Source organism: Tetrao urogallus (assembly GCF_951394365.1).
Source record: "Tetrao urogallus genome assembly, chromosome: 4".
NCBI lineage: Eukaryota > Metazoa > Chordata > Aves > Galliformes > Phasianidae > Tetrao > Tetrao urogallus.
Genome location: NC_136817.1, coordinates 4,813,923 through 4,832,970, shown reverse-complemented (window position 1 = coordinate 4,832,970; position 19,048 = coordinate 4,813,923). Strand labels below are relative to the sequence as shown.

The following is a 19,048-nucleotide window of genomic DNA, read 5'->3' as shown; positions in this document are numbered from 1 at the left end:
TCTTTTTCCCTCTGATAGCAGTGTTAAAGACAACATGGAGTGGTAAGAAAGCGCATAAAGCAGTTTCTTTTAGATATTTCCCAACGTAAATTCCAGACAAAAAAAATCCTACTGTTCATTCCTTTCTGACAGATATGACAATTATGGAAAACCAATGGAAGATATTGTTCCATTTCTTACAATTTCATATGTCCCAATGCTTGCATTATCCCATCTATGTGTGTCCATTTTTAGATGAGATTTGTCTTCAGAAGGAGTGGAGAAAAATATTCACAAGATCTGTGGGTTGATTCCATCATGGAGGAATGAATAAAGCTTAATGGTATCTTAGAGCAAAATATGATATCTTTGTTATTTAAGATATCTGTTATTTGTTGATTTGTGGTGTATTTTTGTTATTTAGATATTCGCATCACAGGATATAAAATTATTTAAAGTAACAGTGATTATACATAAGGAAATATTTTCTCATATTGAGTTGCTTACTTTCTTTTTTAATATTTGTGTGTGTGTGTGTGTGTGTGTGTGTGTATGTCTTCTTAAGTTTGTTGTTGGTTTTTTGTGGGAGGGTGGGGTTTGCCACATTGTCTGTATTTTGGATGGGGTTGCAGGATAAAAAACAAAGCCTGGAAAAATCTACATTGACTGAATATAGCCCAACTACAGTATATAGCAGTGAAGTTACTGTAGAAATCCCATGCTCATTAATAGCAATCATCATCCCTATAAATCAGGCTAAACCTTACCCACGTCAACCATGTGCTCCTAAATAAATGACACATGGTCCTGGCAAAGACTATGAGAAAAGTGCAGTATTCCTTTGGTTTCATAAAATAAGGTAGAAAGAACTAAGTCTACTCTGTACAGAACAGTAGCAAACTTTAGTACACGATGACAAAATTTGTTTTAAATCTGGCAGGCTGTGTCATTCATCCACCCCTCTAAGCCAAAAGCTGTTAGAGAAAGATGTGACCACCTCATCAGAAAAATAAGGAAAAGCATTCCTGCCATAGACAAAGTAATAAAGCATTACGCTTTTTTCAGCCTCAACCATTCCACCACTCACATGTTCCTTAGCACAGCTGAATCACAGCTGAAGAAAGGGTAGGTTCTTTATCTTCTGTTTCCTTCTAGAACTACTAGATTTCTCACATTTCCATAATCAATATGGTTACTGTTCCATATATGCTCATTCTCTATGGCTAGTCCGTAAGCAGGAACTCCTCCTGTCCAAAATGCATGAAAGCAGAATTCATCAGAGACAGCAAACTCCATGATCAAAACACAGTCTGCACTTTGGCAAAAACACGAAAGAGTTCTCAGAATTAAACCAGTGTAAACAACGTCTTGAGCTAGGCACAAGTGGACATTGCAAGTGTGCAACTAATTATATTAACATCACTTTATCCAGCTTAATTTACAGACAGGGATGTTTTCAACATATTATACTTGTTGAATAAGTCTAAAATATGCACAAATATATTTTGTACATCCATTATCTATGAAGTAATGTTGGTAACACATAATTCATTTTAGAATTTGAATTAAAATATTTTTCCCTCAAAGAAAATTTCTGCTCTGCTTCAATAGCAACTATTAGGAAAAAAAAATGAGTAGACAGATTTTGTGCTGTGATCCAAAGACAGGCAAATCTGAATTATTGAACAGAAAGGTCAAATAAAAATTGTCTCCTCCCTTCCCTTCTCTCCCCTCCCCCCCCCCACCTTTAAGAATAAAGCAATAATCTCAAGTTAGTCTCAACCCTCCATGCAGGGCACGATGAAAATGAGCAAGAAAGCACTTAAACGTTGAAGCAGACCATACAATAGCAGCATAGCATATTCAAATTATAAACTTTTGCTGTACAGTCCAGCTAAGAGGCTGGCTCATTTGCAACATGTACTGCTGAATTCGCATGCTTGTAATGAAATGCTAGTAGGTGAGGTACCTTTGTGCTGAAACATTTTAGAGATTTGTAGGGATAGAATGGAAATTTCTACATGTAAGTGAAATAAGTGAAGTCAGCTAACCAACATAATAACCCACTCCTTAGTGTTTCTGTTTCAAAATACCCTCTTCAAAGGACTCGCAATTTATTTCAGAGTCCATAAGGGAATAATCAAAAGAAACAATGCCAAAAGCCATGCAATGTTTCTCACTGAAATTGAGCACAAAACAGCATAAACAAAGTCTCTCCACATGTCTGATTAAGAGCACTTAATTGCAATGGTCTAGAAGAGTTCATTTCACGCAAAACAAATTTCCAGTGGGAAAGATGAAACCAATTTTTTTTTTGTAATTGTTGTCTGGGTGGGGATTTAATTCACTGAAGAAATATGACAAAATACAAAGCAAGCATGATGGAAAGGCAGACTGGGGCAACAGTAGACCTCTTCCAGAATTCAACTATTTAAGCCAAGAATCTGTTTCCTTATGAAATCCCCACCTAATTTTACAATAAATTTTGCTGCAAACTCATGTCTGCTTTTTACTGCATTAGAATAAATGAAGTAGGAAGCCAAAGAACAAATTCAGAAGTTTTCCTCAGATGACATGATATCAGAAAAAAAAATATTTAATTAAGTGCCCTAACAGGCAAATATAGCTCTCTTTTTTGGAGAGACATCAAGCACTGAAGGTGTTGGAATTATTGTACATCTTCCATTCAAACAGTATTTGCAGGGATCAATTTGAAATGGTCCATTCCACTTAGGATGCAACAGCTTCACCCAAAAGAAGGGATTTTAAAGGACATATCTGAGATATTTTTTGCAGCCCTATAACCATGAACATCATAATCAACAGTAAACCTAAAAAAGAAAGTATTCTTGTCATCTTGCAGAAGTAATAACACCACCATATTTAATTACAACCCTTTCATATGGCTTTTCTTCCTCAGCAGTATATAGCTGATGAAAATACAATGCGTCAAGAAAAGGAAGAAAGGCAATTTAACATTTATAATACTTCTGACTAATCTCTTTGTTACCGAGTAGGTGCATGATGTTCATCCAAGACTCTCACTTCATGGTAGTCTCACCACAGGATCTTCAGATTCGCAGAGGCCATTGCAGGTGCCTGCCATAAAATCATAGAATGGTTTGGGTTGGAAGGGTCCCCAAGGATCATGCAGCTCCAACCCCCTGCCACACGCAGGGCCATCAACCTCCACATTTCATACCAGCCCAGGCTGCCCAGGGCCCCATCCAACCCGGCCTTGAACACCTCCAGGGATGGACAGGGCATCCACAGCCTCTCTGGGCAGCTGTTCCAGCACCTCACCACTCTCTCTGTAAACAACTTTCCCATCATCTAATCTAAACCTGCGCTCCTCGAGCTTGAAATCGTTCCCCACATACATTGTGTCCATTTTCTCCCTTTTCCTCCATTCCTATGTCCTGTAGTCACCATAGACACACAATACAGACCACAGGATCCACCAGGCAGAACACACAACTGTGTGTTATTTGAGGTACTTCTCAGCTGGCAGAGCAATGAAAGGCTGTTGAATTTGCCTTTCCAAAGCCATTTAAAACAGTGAGCATAAATAAAGCATCTTAAATAAATAGACAGAAATCAAAGTCAGGTTCTTGGGTTGTTTTTGCTATTTTTGTTGTTGTCGTTTGAACTAATGATCTCTTCATTAGAGTCAATATACTTATTTGGTTTCCTAAAACTTTTCTCTAGGCATTAATTCATCCAAAATAATAATAATAATAATAATAATAATAATAATAATAATAATAATAATAATAATAAATCTATCTTACCTAAAAAACAGTGACCTGAAATCTAACACAAATTCTCACTTTCTATAATCTAGCATTCGTTCAGTTCTTCTGCAATCCTTGTATACATTCTTCATTTTAATCAAAGGTAATACTAACTATAAACAACGGAGAAGTTTCCTTCACTTCCCAACAGCATTAATTCTCAGTGAAGACTTGCAGCTTGAAACCAATTTGTCTAGTGGATGATAGCATGCATACCTTCAAGCCTTCCCCATCTGTCTTGTGAAATTAAAGTTAGCAAATTCTTCAAATGTGAAACATTGGTGGTTTCAAAAACTAGGCAGTCAGTGCAAGATTCTAGAGGCAGCAAAATTAGCAAAATGCAATGGCATGTTAAAAACAAAAATAAAATTTCTATTAGACAGATGTATCAACGATTTTCAAGGATCTTTTATGATGAAACAACTGTGGAAAAAATTGTTAAAATGGACAACAGTGTATTAATAACGGACATCAAGAGGTAAAAGCATTTAATTACATCATTTAATCTGTACCATTCAACTCAAAGGATTCATTGCCTTTACCTACATTTTTCACAGGAGGATAAAAGTATACTGAAGCATTCTCAGCAAAATATTCCTTGTGCCTATACATAATACGAACATGTCCTTTGTGATACAAAGATTTAAGAGCCAGATTTTCAGTACTGTAAGTTAACTCTTCCTTTTTCCTTTCAACCTTCACCACAAATAGGGACTACAGTAACTAACCACATTCTTAAGCTCATTTAGTAGTCAGGAAATTTCTCTAATGTGAAGATTCTCCTTTATCACACAAGAAAAGTTTCTTTCAGCAATGCAGTTGAACAGCTTTATTATTTTAAAAACTTGTGAACTCAGATTAACACTAAAATATTTTCATAGTAAGTCAAACTGGCCAAGAAACTCCAGAATATATTAATCTTTGTCTAAAACGCATATTTTTCTTAATATTGGGCACATGGTGCAGCACTTCAAAGGAAGATTCACAGAGAATTATTAATAATTGGCATATGACTTATGATTATCTAGAAATATCCCCAGAATAGTTGCCTTTGAAGACATCACAACAATGACAATTTTTAAGTAACTAATTTCTTCAATAAGTAATTTTCTCCCTTCTCCTCTCCTTACGTAGAGATGAAGTTATGGATTTCACCAACAGAAATAGTTTGTATCATGATAATTTGAAAAGATAGCAGCATTAAAAAAGGCAGGTATATTAATATTGCTAAGTATTTCAGATAAATTTTTCACCCTGAAATCAGCTCTTCAACTTAATTTTTAACTTTTATTTCAACTTAATAAAGGCCGTTCAGCAACTTTTGTCACCAGCTATGCTTTAGAACTCCGGTTTTGAGTTGGTTGAGAAGTATTCAGATTGTAGATGTAAACAATTACTGTTTTCTGTCTACTGTCATAGTGCTTATATCTTCACCAGTTTCAGTTATTTTAAGTCCAAGAAGTATATCATTATTACTACCAAATTCACTGACCAAACAGCAAATGCTTTGCACAGATTTTATTGTGGACTTTCATGACTGAAATACCCCTTTGGGTGCTACTCTTGCTCCATTGCTCAATACCCAGTACAAAATAGATCTTAATATTTGAGATGGGGTATCAATCCCAGGGAATTATTTCATCTCTAACATTCGAGAGTCTCTCGTGGCTTTTGTTTTATTATTCAAACCTGTCCCTTTACTCCTGCATATATTCCCATAATATATCCTAAACTATCTTACTCTCCTCCGTGAGAAACACACGCAAGAGACAAAATGTCCTTTTTCCTTCTTTCTTGAGCACTGTAACTCCATTTCATTTCACCATGCGGCCACTCACCTGAAACATGATGAGAAAAAATAAATTCTATCACTATTCTGCTGGAAATGCCAGGGCACAAGCTCTATGAGAAAATCATACATTCACAATGATCACTAGTATTGTAAGTTGCCATCACGTGGCAAATACCTTCCAATATAGATGCATAGAAGCAATAATCCTTCCTGAGAGTTCCAGCACTACAAGAAGAATGATTATTATTCAAGTGTCACTGAAGAGAAAAAAGAAGCTTATCTACTTAATATCGTAGATTAGGACAGGATTTGGTAAGTTACAAAACCAAAGTTACAAGTTACAAAATCTACAAGACAAGTAGAAAGCATAACAAAAAGCAGTTGTAGAGGTGGGATTAAGAGAGAGAGACCTAAACCTATCCAGTATTTCCCTTTTCACTGTCCACCCATCACTAGTGTATATTTTTGCATCTGCTTAGCTTGCTTCATTTGTAAGCTCAATCAAGGAACCAGGAGCAATCAGACAATCTTGCAAAATACATTTTCCTGTGTTCTTTTTGCTTTAATCAGACTTCATTCAGTCTGTTATTCCATGAAATAACTAAACCCTTGCCTGTGTTTTTCATTAGATGAACTAAATCACAATAAAATACGTGCTGTCCCAAATATTCAACTCAGAACAGCAAAGTCTGAAAGTGATGGGGCAGGGTTGGGGAGTGGAACAACACTGGGGGAACTATTGCCCACTCTTAATCCCTCTCACCACTCGTGCAGTTACTCACCATTAATATTTAAAAGTCGTATCTTAGGTTATCTTCAATTCCCTGGTAAAAAAAAAACAAAATAAAAATGCATTGTCCAATTTAATTAATCATCTAACTCTTCCTTCAGGCGAGTGAAAAAATACAGTATAAAGCATTTTTAATGTGTACAAAGGATGCATTGAAATGTATGTATATATAAAAGAAATTGTTGATTCCACTGATGACTGCATCACTCCCTTCACGTAATGTAGTGAAATTACAGAAATTAGGCAGATAAAGCTTCCATTCAATTAATCTATTTTAAAACGAACTGTGCTTGAAGCAATGCTGCTTCGTGGAGTAGCCAACAGGTAAGACCTTTAAATACTGTGTCGTGAAAAAAATTTCTCAAAGATTTTTTGGGGAGCACACATCGTTTTTCACAATTTCTCCAGTATAAACGTTTTTTTTTTTTCATTATTTTCTCATTGTTAGGGTAACTATAAAGCATGCTCCATTAAACAAGGAGTTCACAAAATATGTGATTTTCATTACCTCAGGAAAAACCTCCTTACCCAGAAGTAACTCCTTTTTATGGCATCACGAGATATCTACTAAAATCACGTTCAATGAAAAGATGCAACCGAGATTGAATTTTAATCATCAGAATAATCACTAAGAACACCTTCTTTGTTTTCACCACTGTTAAGCACATGGAATCTACAAAGCAAGCAGTTAGAGAAGTAAAATTTAACTTTATATCCAAAGTTATGGGAACCTTCTAGTGACTTCTATGTCATAGTGCAAAATAACCCTAAACATACTGTGCTCAAAACTTAGACTTCGATGTGCCCCCAGACAACCAGTTTCCACAGGGTCTTGGAAATCTGGTGTTCTTGCCCTCAGCTTGTGAGTCTCCAACTATTCCAGTGACACTATTAAACGTAGTACACACTTACAGGGGCCTGGGTGAATCACCAACAAAAAAATCCACTCCAGAAAATAATAATCTCGGTTACAAGATCTTTAACAAGCTGTGATTGTTAAAGTAACTCTGAGGGGGGAAAAAATCCCAAATTTGAATATCAGGAAAATTAAAAAAAAAAAGTTCAGCAAATGGTACAGAAATTATGTATCAACATTAAGAATATATATTTATTATTACATGTAGTCTATATGTATAAAAAGCGTTTCTTATATATATGCACAGTAAGTTTCCTAACTGGATTTTGTAGTAAAAGACCTTGAAAAAAAACGTACTTCATGTTCAAATACCTGTAATGTGAGCCAAACAAAAGGCCAGTGGATCAGCATTATAAAAACACAGAAATCATTCAGTTTTAAGTTTTATAAACATAAGCTGTCTGGAAAAGTAAATGGTAAGTTGTAAACAGAACACAGGTGTTAAAGCAGTCAAAGACAACTATACAGACGTTTGGTTTTTATTTTTATAAAAAAAGATCAGATTTATTAGTGCCAATGTATGTTCATAATAAGGTAACAGAAACTAAGCTAATCTGAGTAGCAACTTACAAGAAAGGATATCAAAATAGTATTTCTTGTAGAGTGAAACATAATACTTTTAACTTGGTTCTTGCCAGCTAGAAGTCCCATTATCTGTCTATGAAGCCTTTAAAGAAAAGTTGCTACAGTCAAATGGGGTCCTGATAGAACTTGGCACATAAAGAAACAATTCAGTGTTCATCCATACAATACCTCTCACTCCCCTGAAGCAGTCATACATACAATACTTACATAAAGCATATACATTATGACTAAAGCCATGTACGGCCTAAAGCACATAGAATACCTCAGTTCTAAACGTAACATATCTCTACATCAAAAGCAAGTCACTGTGTATTTACAGGCAGATGATCTCATTCTGCAGATGGGGATTTTGCTTGAAGATCCTTCTATTAGCATATGCTAAAATGTCCGAGTCATTGACTTATTTATCAAATTAGAGGTGTATCCACAGGAAGATCTGTCTGATAGTGTGCGAGGATTCTAAGGCAATAGTAGGAGTTGTTCCACAGGACTAGTGCTGCCATTGCAACCTGCCCTCCCTCGGAGCAGCAAAGCCTTCCTTCTCTGGATTCAGCCAGGCATAGTGAGACATTCATGATCTTGCAAGCTGTTGGCTCAAAAGTCTAAAACTTCTCGTTGGTTGTTTTTGTTGTTGCTGCTTTTAATGTTCATGGAATAGCACCATAGGAATTCACGCTTGATAAGAAACAAATCCAGGGTCCACTGTTTTATTTTGCTTTTTTTGTCATCACAGATACTCTTCCTTTCAGAAAAAAAAAAATATATATCTCAAGGAAACCTCCCACTTGGATGCTACTATAGCTTCATTTCTGATTAGCTAAACAAGACAAATAGCTCACTAACAAAGAGGTCCAACGAAATAAAGCTTTGCAGTGGCTCCAAGTGTGCTGTTGAAAACAAATTCAGTAGGAATTTCAGACAAAACTATATCTCATGGATACAGATTTGATTGATGACAGATTTTCATCTCAGTCTATATTCTACGTTCAGTGCAAAATAAGAGCACATCATCAGACATAGCTTACTTAATCAGCAAACCTAACATTTTCAGATGCTTACATTGTTCAACTTCAGTTAACTAGTGATCGGTCAAGCTAATGATGACCAATGTAACAGTTCAGACTTCTCAGTCGTAAGTAAAACAAAATACTCTTTACGTTTCAGAAGTAAGATTTTCCAGTTTCAAAATGCTGATAACCTGATATGACAGACGAGCAGGTAGAAACTACAGAGCAATGTGGGAAACCTTCCAATTTCATATCCTCTTTCAAGTCTTTATACACACTGCCTGCAGGATATAAAGTTAAAGCAAATAGATATAAGGACAGTATTTTGAGTGCATGACCTGAAACAGCTTTTTTTTTTTTTCTTTTCTTTTCCTTTTCTCCTGGACACCATACAGCTGTCAGAAGGAAGAATGTTTTGGAGAGTCACCTCACTTGAACATAATTTAATGTTCACTTATCTATGACAAATGTCAAACCACGAGCAAAAGCTTTCATATTCTCCTGGAAGTGTGCAAAGTCCTTTCACCTCCTTTGCAGAGACAGTCAAGTATGGAGCCTGCACATCACCTTCTCATGTATTCCACGGGGACAGGTATTTACTTTTTTGTCTCTGGTCTTTTAAGTCATCAATTTCAATTGGACTCATAGAAAAACATTTGTGCTAGTAACTTCAGTTAAATAAAAAAGACATCACTTCCTTTCCACTGTGCATTCTTTTTTGTCTTGCCCTCCTTCTCTTGAATAGAGGTTCTTGTGCTATTTTTTGGTGTGCACACTATCTGGATATTTTATACTTCGGTATCGTATATGGAATCCTTTCTTGTTGATTGTATCATCAGTGTGAAAGTGAAGTAAAAGAGTTTCCCCTGCTGAATAGATTTCTTCTGGTGGCTAAAATAAATTAAAAACAAACAAACAAACAAACAGTAAGTAAATCACCTGTTGACCTAAATTCCTAAAAGCTGGACACCAGTTTAAATCAAGATATTTGAATTTTTGTCTGCCGGTGGAAGTTCCATCCATTACAATTTTGGGGGGTCGTACTAGTATCCAACCTTCCACAATCTTGAGCTCTGGGCCTGAACATTATCTATCTAAATGCTGTAAACAACTTTTTGAAGCAACAGATGAGTACATTATAAATGCTTTCTGGGTACCTCTTCCCCATAATGTGACTTCACTCAAATATATGGAATTTGAATGTGTTAATTTTCAATACCAATGCATTTCTCTGTAAGGGAAAACGCTTCCAACTTTTCTAAAGGAACTGACATATGCTCCACTGTCAGCGACTTAAAACTTACTATAACAATACTTTGTTTAATAAATAGACAAGAATATTTACTGTGGAAAACATTTCAATGAAATGCTTTCAAATGCCATTTCTGTAAATTCCTTTTAAAAAAAAAAAAAAAGGATTAGATAATTTGTTATTTCATTCTAACATCTAGTAACTTAACCTAATCTCTCCTTATCCTTTTCCTTCCTATGCCACTTCCTTCTTTCTATTACTTACTGTGGAAATAAAAAGAAAAGCTTTAGTACTTGATTACTTACCCCAGAACCACAAAATCGACCAAGTCTCATAGCTGTCTTATCGTGACCATCAAAGAGCTCCACGTAATCATAACCACAGTCGGCCTCTTCTTCAACCTCAAAAGTCTGGAACATTAATTCAACTCGATAGCCACGCTCTGCCACCAGGAGCCAGTCACAGTCTGCCTGAACCGGATAGTTGTTATCACCAAACTGAGCATGCGAGTACAGATCTTTGGGCTTGGTTTCAGCTTTCAACCGACCACCACACTCTGAAAATTAAGGGGGAAGAAGTAGACCAAGCTTATTCAGTGAAAATTATTATTTTTTTTTTTCCATAATCAGAGGATGCATAGAGTGGAGTACCATCCAGAATGAAGACAGACTCACTATTCCAATTTTTTCCTATCACATCGTTTTCCCTTTTCTTTTCTTTTAAATATCTACAGAGACTTGTGTATATTTCATAATTTTCAAGTAAAGTACTAAAAGACAGGGAAAACAAAAGTTCTAAGGAAAGTGGTACAAAAGGATGAACATTCTTCAGGTAGACACTTGAGAACAAGCCAAAAGCTCTAAGTGGGGTGTCCACCATTCAGTGGCATCAGCCCTTCTGCATGGATTAATGACACAAGTGGCAGGGACACGTCAGCTTTAGCAGATGCAGCTGGTGATCAGCATGAGCTCACGCATTTGCCCTGTCTTACATAAGAGTGTCAGATTTAATCTTCACGCTGTGCTTGGAGAACCAGCTCTTTACTAAACAGCACAACTAACCTTGCTAGCTTGTTTGCTATGTAGTACATGGACAAGTCTTTGCAAAAAGATCCTGGCTTGGAAAAAAACTGCTACAACCAGCAAAAGTCTTGCAGTTGTGAAAGTCTTTCAAGCAACTCCTAAGCTGAAGATCCCTGCCCTATGCCAAATCCAAATTTTCATTATAAAACTTGGTTTTATACACAAGCATAAAACATATCTTGCTTTTGAGACTGTTTATAACTACTTAACGGGTTTGTAATTTAAATAAGACTTTGTGGTGTAGTCCAGAATACTGTTCTTTAGCCAGCTTAAACAAGGAGAACAGACACTGCTGGAAATGCATGGAATAACAGCAAATAAATACAGGTGCTATTTCTCTATCCATTCTTTATTTCATTGGCTATAATTAAAATTTGTTCATTATTGCACATACTGAATGAATTTTTAAGTTAATTTTAAACAAAGGTGCTATGCATTTCCCAATTAAAGTGTCACTACAAGGTAATTTAAAAGAAAAAAACCTCACTTTTCAAGTTTACAAGAAATGGGTGGAGGCTATTATTTGTAGCTATGAAAATTTCAACACAGCAACATTTAGCTTATGCCTTGGCTTCTTACCAAGAACAGTCCACCCCTTACAATGCCCACAAAACCACCAAGTGCAAGAAAGAAAGCCTGAGATTCACAAGTTAACATTTCTTTATAGGTTACTGATCAGACAAGTCTAACTAAATTTTGACTGAATGCAGATAATAGAAACTGGTTATTTTATTGTAATCCAAAACAAGCTGAAAGATTCAAGCATTTCCATGATTTGAAGAGAAAATTTGACTTCAGTGGCACTGACTTCATCCACACCAAAAATGACCAATTGCAATGCTGTACTGAAAGGAATCACACTCAAGCTAGGAAATGATCGTAAAATCATAGAATCACCACGGTTGGAAAAGACCTCTAAGATCATTCAGTCCAACCTGTCACCAATATTTCCCCCCTAAACCACATCCCTCAGTACAACACCTAAAAGTTTCCTGAACATCTCCAGGGACGATGACTCCATCCCCTCCCTGGGCACTCCATTCCAGCACCTGAACACTCTTGGAGAAGTACTTCCTAATGTACAACTTGAATCTCCTCTGGCACAACTTGAGACCATTCCCTCTAGTCCTATTGCTAGCTACATGGAAGAAGAGGCTGCCTCTCACGTCACCACAACCTCCCTTTGGATAGCTGTAGAAGGTAATAAGGTCTCCCCTGAGGCTCCTCTTCTCCAGACTGAACAATCCCAGCTCCCTCAGCCACTCCTCAGAAGTCTTATGCTCCAGACCTCTCACTAGCTTTGCTGCCCTTCTCTGAACACGCTCCAGGGTCTCAATGCCTTTCCTGTAGTGAGGGGCCCAAAACTGAATGCAGTACTTGAGGTGCAGCCTTAGAAAGACTTCCCTGCTCCTGCTGACAACACTATTTCTGATACAAGCCAGGATGTCATTGGCCTTCTTGGCCACCTGGGCACACCGCTGGCTCATGTTCAGACGAGTGTCAATCAATACCCCTGGGTCCATTTCCTCTACACAGTCTTCCAGCCACTCTGCCCCAAGCCTTTAACGTTGCCTGGGGTTGCTGAGGCAGCTTCTCCAGGAGAACACTGTGGGAGGCAGTGTAGAAGGCTTTGCTAAAGCCCAGGTAGACTATGTCAACAGCCTTTCCCTCATCCACCAGACAGGTCACCCAATCACAGAAGGAGACCAAGTTGGTCAAGCAAGGACCAGCTCTCATGAACTTATGCTGACCAGGCCAGATCCCCCAGGTGTCCTTCAAGTGCCGTGCGACCTCCCTCAAGATGATCTGCTCCATAACCTTCCCTCGCACCAATGCCATGGTGAAAGGCCTGTAGTTTTCTCGATCCTCTTTACAATCATTCTTGCAAATGGAAGTCATGCTGGCGAGTCTCCAATCCTCCAGTTGACCAGGACCACTGATAGATGATGGAAAGCAGCTTGGTTATCACCTCCACTCCCTCAGCACCCTCAGGTGGATCCCAGCCAGCCCCCATGGACTTGAGGCACTCCAGGAGGAGCAGTAGGTCTCTGACAGTTTCCACCTGAATCATGGGGAGTTTATTCTTCTCCCCATCTAACACGTCCAGGTCAGGGGGAGAGTACTCCCAGCATATATCAGGGAACTTGAAGTGCCCCCGTGAGAACAAAAGCTGACAACAGTGCAACTTCTGCCAGCTGCTTAGAGAACGCATCATCTGCCTCTTCATTCTGGTTAGGCATTTTAATTGGGAAATGCATAGCACCTTTGTTTAAAATAGGTTGTAAGACCTTATATAGGTTTTATAACAGACCCCCACACCAGGATGTTTGCCTTGTTGGCCCTGCCCCTGATCCTTACTCCTAGAGACTCAACCTTATCATTCCTGACCCAAGCTCAACATCAAATCACTCTCTAACATAGAGAGCCGCACCACCACCCGTTCTGAAGAGCTTGTAGCCATCCACTGCAGCACTCCAGTCATGGGAGCAATCCCACCGTGTTGCTGTAATGGCAACTAACTCACTGTTTGCCTGCCACACAACGGCATCCATCTCCTCCAGTCTGTAGTCCATGTTGTGTGCATTGGTTTAGATGCACTTCTGCTGAGCCCCGTGCCTCACCCCCAGTGCTGTCACTGTTCCCTTAGGCTCATCTCTAGTAGGCCTGGTTTTATTCCCTTCCACCTTCATACCTACTTTAAAGCCCTCTCAATGAGCCCTGCCAGCTGCTGGGCGAGGATCTGTTTTCCCTTTTGAGATTTGCAAGACCCATCTGCAGCCATCAGGCCAGGTGCCAGGTAATGATGACAATAATGAGCAAATCATTATTTTTTTTTTTTAAATGTGTTTTTTCTTAGCAAGCGAATGAAAGAGTCCAAACAGGAAATATGAATAATGTAAGTAATCTAATCTGTTTATGCATGATCTATTATTGAATCTCATTTTTTAAAGTCCTACTTTAAAAGACATAAAATAAAAGGCACATATTAAAGAAAATATGCAAAATGAGATAGTTCAACCATTTATTTCTCGTTGTTACTCCAACTAACTGATTATTTTTTCTTTTTTCAGTATTTGATTTCATTTACATTTTTATGACTTCGTTTTCTCGACTGGAGTGTTGCCAACGCTAAGAACATCTCCCTGCTTCAGACACAGAACAGCTGCTAAAGAAGAAAATGTTTAATGAACTGTCTGCATTGTTTCCTTCTTTTTGTTACAATGGACGTGACTTTAAAGGAAAGCTGTTGCCATACCAGCAACCACATAAAATGGCTATTCCCTTTCATAGAATGGTTTGGGTTGGCACAGACCTTAATGATCTTCTAGTTCCAATCACGTGCCGCAGGCAGACGTGCTTCTCACTAGACCAGGTTACCCAAAGAAATCCTTATCCAACCAGGGAGCGAGCACCCATTGCTTCTCTGGGCAGCCTGTGCCAGTGACTCATCAAGTTCTGAGTAAAAAAACTTCTGAATATGTAAAAGCCATCACCCCTTTTCCTACCACTGCATTCCCTGACAAAAAGTCCCTCTCTACCTTTTCCTGCACGTCCCTTTAAGGTACTGAAAGGCCTACAGATCTCCCCAGTGCCTTCTCCAGTCTGAACGACACCGAATCTCAAATTCTCTCTTCATGGGCGAGGTTCTTCAGCCCTCTGATCATTCCTGTTGCCTTCTCTGGACTCTCTCTACCATGTCCTTCATATTTCGGGGGCCCCCACAGCAGAACACGTTTCCTCTGCCCTTCTCCCATGGACTACAGCCTTTTACTGTTTAGAATAAAATATCCTAAAAGTCCCATTTTAGAAATTCGAAGTTTCTTTTTTTCTTTCCTTAAGGACTAAGTTGTACTTTCAAAAGACTACTTCTGCAGTGCTGATTTAGCCTGTATGACACAGACTATGATGGGGTTGCATCAGAGGGCAATGCCAGGCAGCTGGGTTTAGTCTAGGTCACTGGTACTGGTCATCAAAGAGTTTTGCAGGTGTATCTGTTGTGCTGTAAAGGCAATGTACATATCTGATTGTACACAAATATGTCTGACCTGTAAGGTATTATTTTTATAATAGCTTTACATGGGAGATTTTTTCTAGATCAGTTAAGAAGCAAGAAGATTTTAGGTATTTCTTGAGGTCTTTTAGGTTCTCTCAGACTTCTTACAATGATAACAGAAAACGGAGCAGTTGTCTCTTGACTGACAAGCTGCATAGATGGGAAAAGGTTTAAGCTTAAAACGCAATACCTCCCACTCCACCTGAACAAGTGAAACAAGAATATAAGTTAGATACAGCACTGCCACACTGAATTCTCAAAGCCATTCTAGTAGCGAATTAAAAGCTTAAACTCAGAGGTATCTGAGATACCTGGATTTGTTCCGGGGTTGGCAGATAAGAATAGGACCTACAACAGATCTGGAACCTCCTGCAACAGCAGCTTGTGACCAGGTAACATAAGCAAGGCTGTCTAGAAGGGATATCCAGGTGTTTAAGCAACCAAATCACTCCTTGATCAATGATCTTTAATTTTCTGTTGGGAGGAATTTTATGAATTCCTTCTTAATGAATTTCCCTTCTATGTTACATTTCAAAAACAGTACTTAGTAAGTTTTGCTCTACCTGAGGAAAGTCTTTTTACTCAATCTGTTTTTTGATTCTTTATTGCTGCTAGATAGTTCTATCCAGAAAAGCATAAGAAAATAAAATCCATAGTTTAAACACTTGTTAGATTCATTAATGAATGTGTCCAAAGCATGCAGGTAATATTCCTATGGAACAACTGTTTTGGCCTCAAAGCTGCAAGATCTAAGCTGTCTCTCATTCAGGCGGTTCACCAAAGCTTGTACTAATGACATGCTGTTCAACCTAATGAGCATTTTGTACAACAGCAGACCAGAGAAACAAATGTCCTGGTTCTGCTTTACGAGGCCAACTTCATAATTTTTACAGCACTCTTAAAAACTGGACAGATTTCATTCTCCAGACTTTCTCAGAAGAGCACCATTATGCTTGCTCAGACAGTTTTTACAGTTAAGGCATTAAAAAGTCAGCACTTTTATTTGGTAGTTTCACACCAGCTGTTCCTAACAAGACTTCTGACCTCTAATTACTTACCTCATGGTAATTTAACAAATGAGTAATTGTTACCATTTCTTTCTAGTTTTCTGCTGAAGGGTTACTCAGGTAGGGAATGCTAACAAAGATGTTTGTAAAAAGGCTTTTCAACAAGAAAAACATAAATTGAATGACAGGCAGTTAAGCTTTTCCCTTTTCAGGCCCAGATCATGAAAAGTAAAAACAGTGCATACGCTGTCTCCTACTGCTTTTCTCTGAAAATTTAATTAATACAGGTTTAGAATTATTCTTAACGAAGGAAAAAAAAAGAGAGAGAGAAAATGTTAATGCTGCTATACAAGGAATTTTCAGTCAAGCACTGCACGTCGAGAAAAAAGTAAAAGGAAAGGGAAGGAATATACTGAGGTAAGAAAAGTGAAAATACAAAGAAACAAATAAAACACAAAAAAATCAACCCTGTTTTACAGCAGGCAGTGGAAGTTCAGAGATTCAGCACTAGGGGCCACTGTAAGACAAACAACGCCAGCAAAATCACTCACGCACATTGAAAATGCCCTTATCTATTAATGCAATTGCGTTTTCAATTTCAGTGATTTCTGACCAACAACAAAATTAAATGGTAAATGGGAAGGAAATGACTCTCCCAAACTCTCTAGGCAATTTTTGGTATTGTTTTTCCTACTCTTCTTTTGCTTGTCTTTCCCTTTATAGCTCTGCAGGAAAGTAATAGCTGTTTATACAAAGCCCAGGCTCTTGTTTAAGTTAGAACAAAAAGTAATAGAGGTGCATCACATGCCTCAGTGAAGTACTGCCATTTAAAATACAATGAAAAGCTATTGAAACTTTAATAAACTAATGAATCATGTGAAATATCTCTTAGACAAACTTATTTATATCAGATCTTGCTTAAAAATCTTTTAATCATTTCCTTAGAAAACAGAAAGAGAAAGCAAGGAGAAAAAGAAAAAATGGGAGACAAAAAGAGAGAAAGAAATGTCTAAAATACTAGAAAATGTTTTCTGCAATCTCCAATTTTTCCTACTGTTTCGTTAGGTTTTTTGTAACACTGTGTTATCTTTGAAATCATCCTGTTCCTATAAAAAGAAATGCTTGAATATCTTCCACTAAAGAATGAAAGGGAAGTTATTAGTAAGCCACATCCTGATATTCTGACCTGTAGAGTGTGTTGCTTGGAAGCCTTTCCTTTGAACTGATGCATCAGAAATAAAGCGGAGAAACATTTTGTTTCCAGTAGCAATGAGAGGCTCTGGTATCTTACTGCCACACAAACGTCCCAGAATTGGTGATTTTTCACTTTCACCATCAAACACTTCCAAGTGATCATAGGCACATTCTTGATGTTGTTCTATCTCAAATTCATTGAAAGTCTGGGGAAAAAGAAGCAAAATGAGTCAATGCAGTACTGTATTTACAAGGTACATATGTAGTGCTGGCATACTGTTTCAGAACACAAAGTAGAAACAACAGATTATAGCATTACTGCTCCTACAACTCCATAGGTCAGAATCACATCTTTCCAGCCAATGAATATCTGTTTTATATCTAGACAACTGTGGCCTTTCTTTAGAGTAACTACTCTTTATAGGATTATTCCAAATTTCACAGAACATTTGAAACAGAGCAAAAAGCAGGAAGTCTTTTGGTGCCTCAGATAACTGAGGCCTTGGAGCATCTGTGAACCATAAGACTTTTCTTTTTTTCTTAACCTCGCTTCACAACTGAAGTCTTTGAGAATGACCTTTCCACATGCCTGCTTATATGTGATAATTTTAATTCCTCATCTATTATTAATGGTGGAATTTCTATTATTACTACACTAACAATACTTCAAGCTGCATCCTTCGTGCTAACATCACATTTTTGCTAGTGCAACTACGAAAAAATGGGAAAATTATTTTGATTAAATTTATTATATATAAAGAATTAAACATTTCAGCAGACTACTTTGCTTTCTTCAGCTCCCCCATGATTCAGATTACTGCAACAGTCTGAACACAATGATAACAAACTACTTCATTTCAAATCTATGATGTTTCTTCTACACTTTGAAACATTTGTTTTAATTTCTGAGTTCCTAGGGATTCTCACAGTCTCTATGAATGCTCGAGGAAGCTTGTCAGGAGAAATTCAGTTCTATTAAAAAATGCAAATTGTGGGCCATTTGAAATAGAGCCTGAGCAACAATCTCATAAAAATGTCTGCAATTTAGACTTCTTAGAGCATCTAAACAAAGGCATTTCCCAAATGTGTATGTTGCACCCTACAGAAACTGTTAAAGCACAGAAAACTAACAGCTGCTTTTCGAACAAGGAAGAGTGTCTTCCAAGACCGAACAAGTGGCAATAAATTTACGTTAAGAGAACATCTAAAAGACTTCAGATATGGCTTTTTGACCAGGGCCAAGTATGAACCTGATTAAAATGCTGGTACTTTCGCCTTTCTTACTGAGAATGTAATATACATACACAGCTTTGTGAATTGTTTTTTTTACAAATAAACTACTGTTCAAGGCAGAATTGAAAATATGAAAACACAAAGTAAAAGTGCTCTTGCGAGTACTCACACGGCTGAGTAATCACATAGCTACAAAACAAACAGACAAAAAATACCAAACAATGAAGAAGTTACATAAAAATACAAAACAAAACAAAACATCTCCTGCCAGTTACTGAACAAATATCATAATTAAGCATTGTACTTGGCACACCGAAGGAAATCCAACCTACAGAGTTCCTTGTGGAATCCAGCCAATACAAA

General features: G+C 37.6%; 1 protein-coding gene across 3 annotated transcripts in view; it reads right to left on the bottom strand.

The window, feature by feature from the left end:
- Positions 1 to 9,619: 9,619 nt before the first annotated feature.
- The window catches only part of TLL1 (tolloid like 1), a gene marked incomplete at both ends in the record, with an annotated part of 130,968 nt that continues 121,539 nt past the window's right edge, over positions 9,620 to 19,048 (bottom strand). For all 3 annotated transcript variants that reach the window (XM_079535097.1, XM_079535096.1, XM_079535098.1), the window contains 3 exons: positions 9,620 to 9,754; positions 10,421 to 10,671; positions 17,445 to 17,658. In XM_079535097.1, coding sequence (XP_079391223.1) covers positions 9,620 to 9,754; positions 10,421 to 10,671; positions 17,445 to 17,658 — 600 coding nt within the window. The remainder of the gene's footprint in view (positions 9,755 to 10,420; positions 10,672 to 17,444; positions 17,659 to 19,048) is intronic.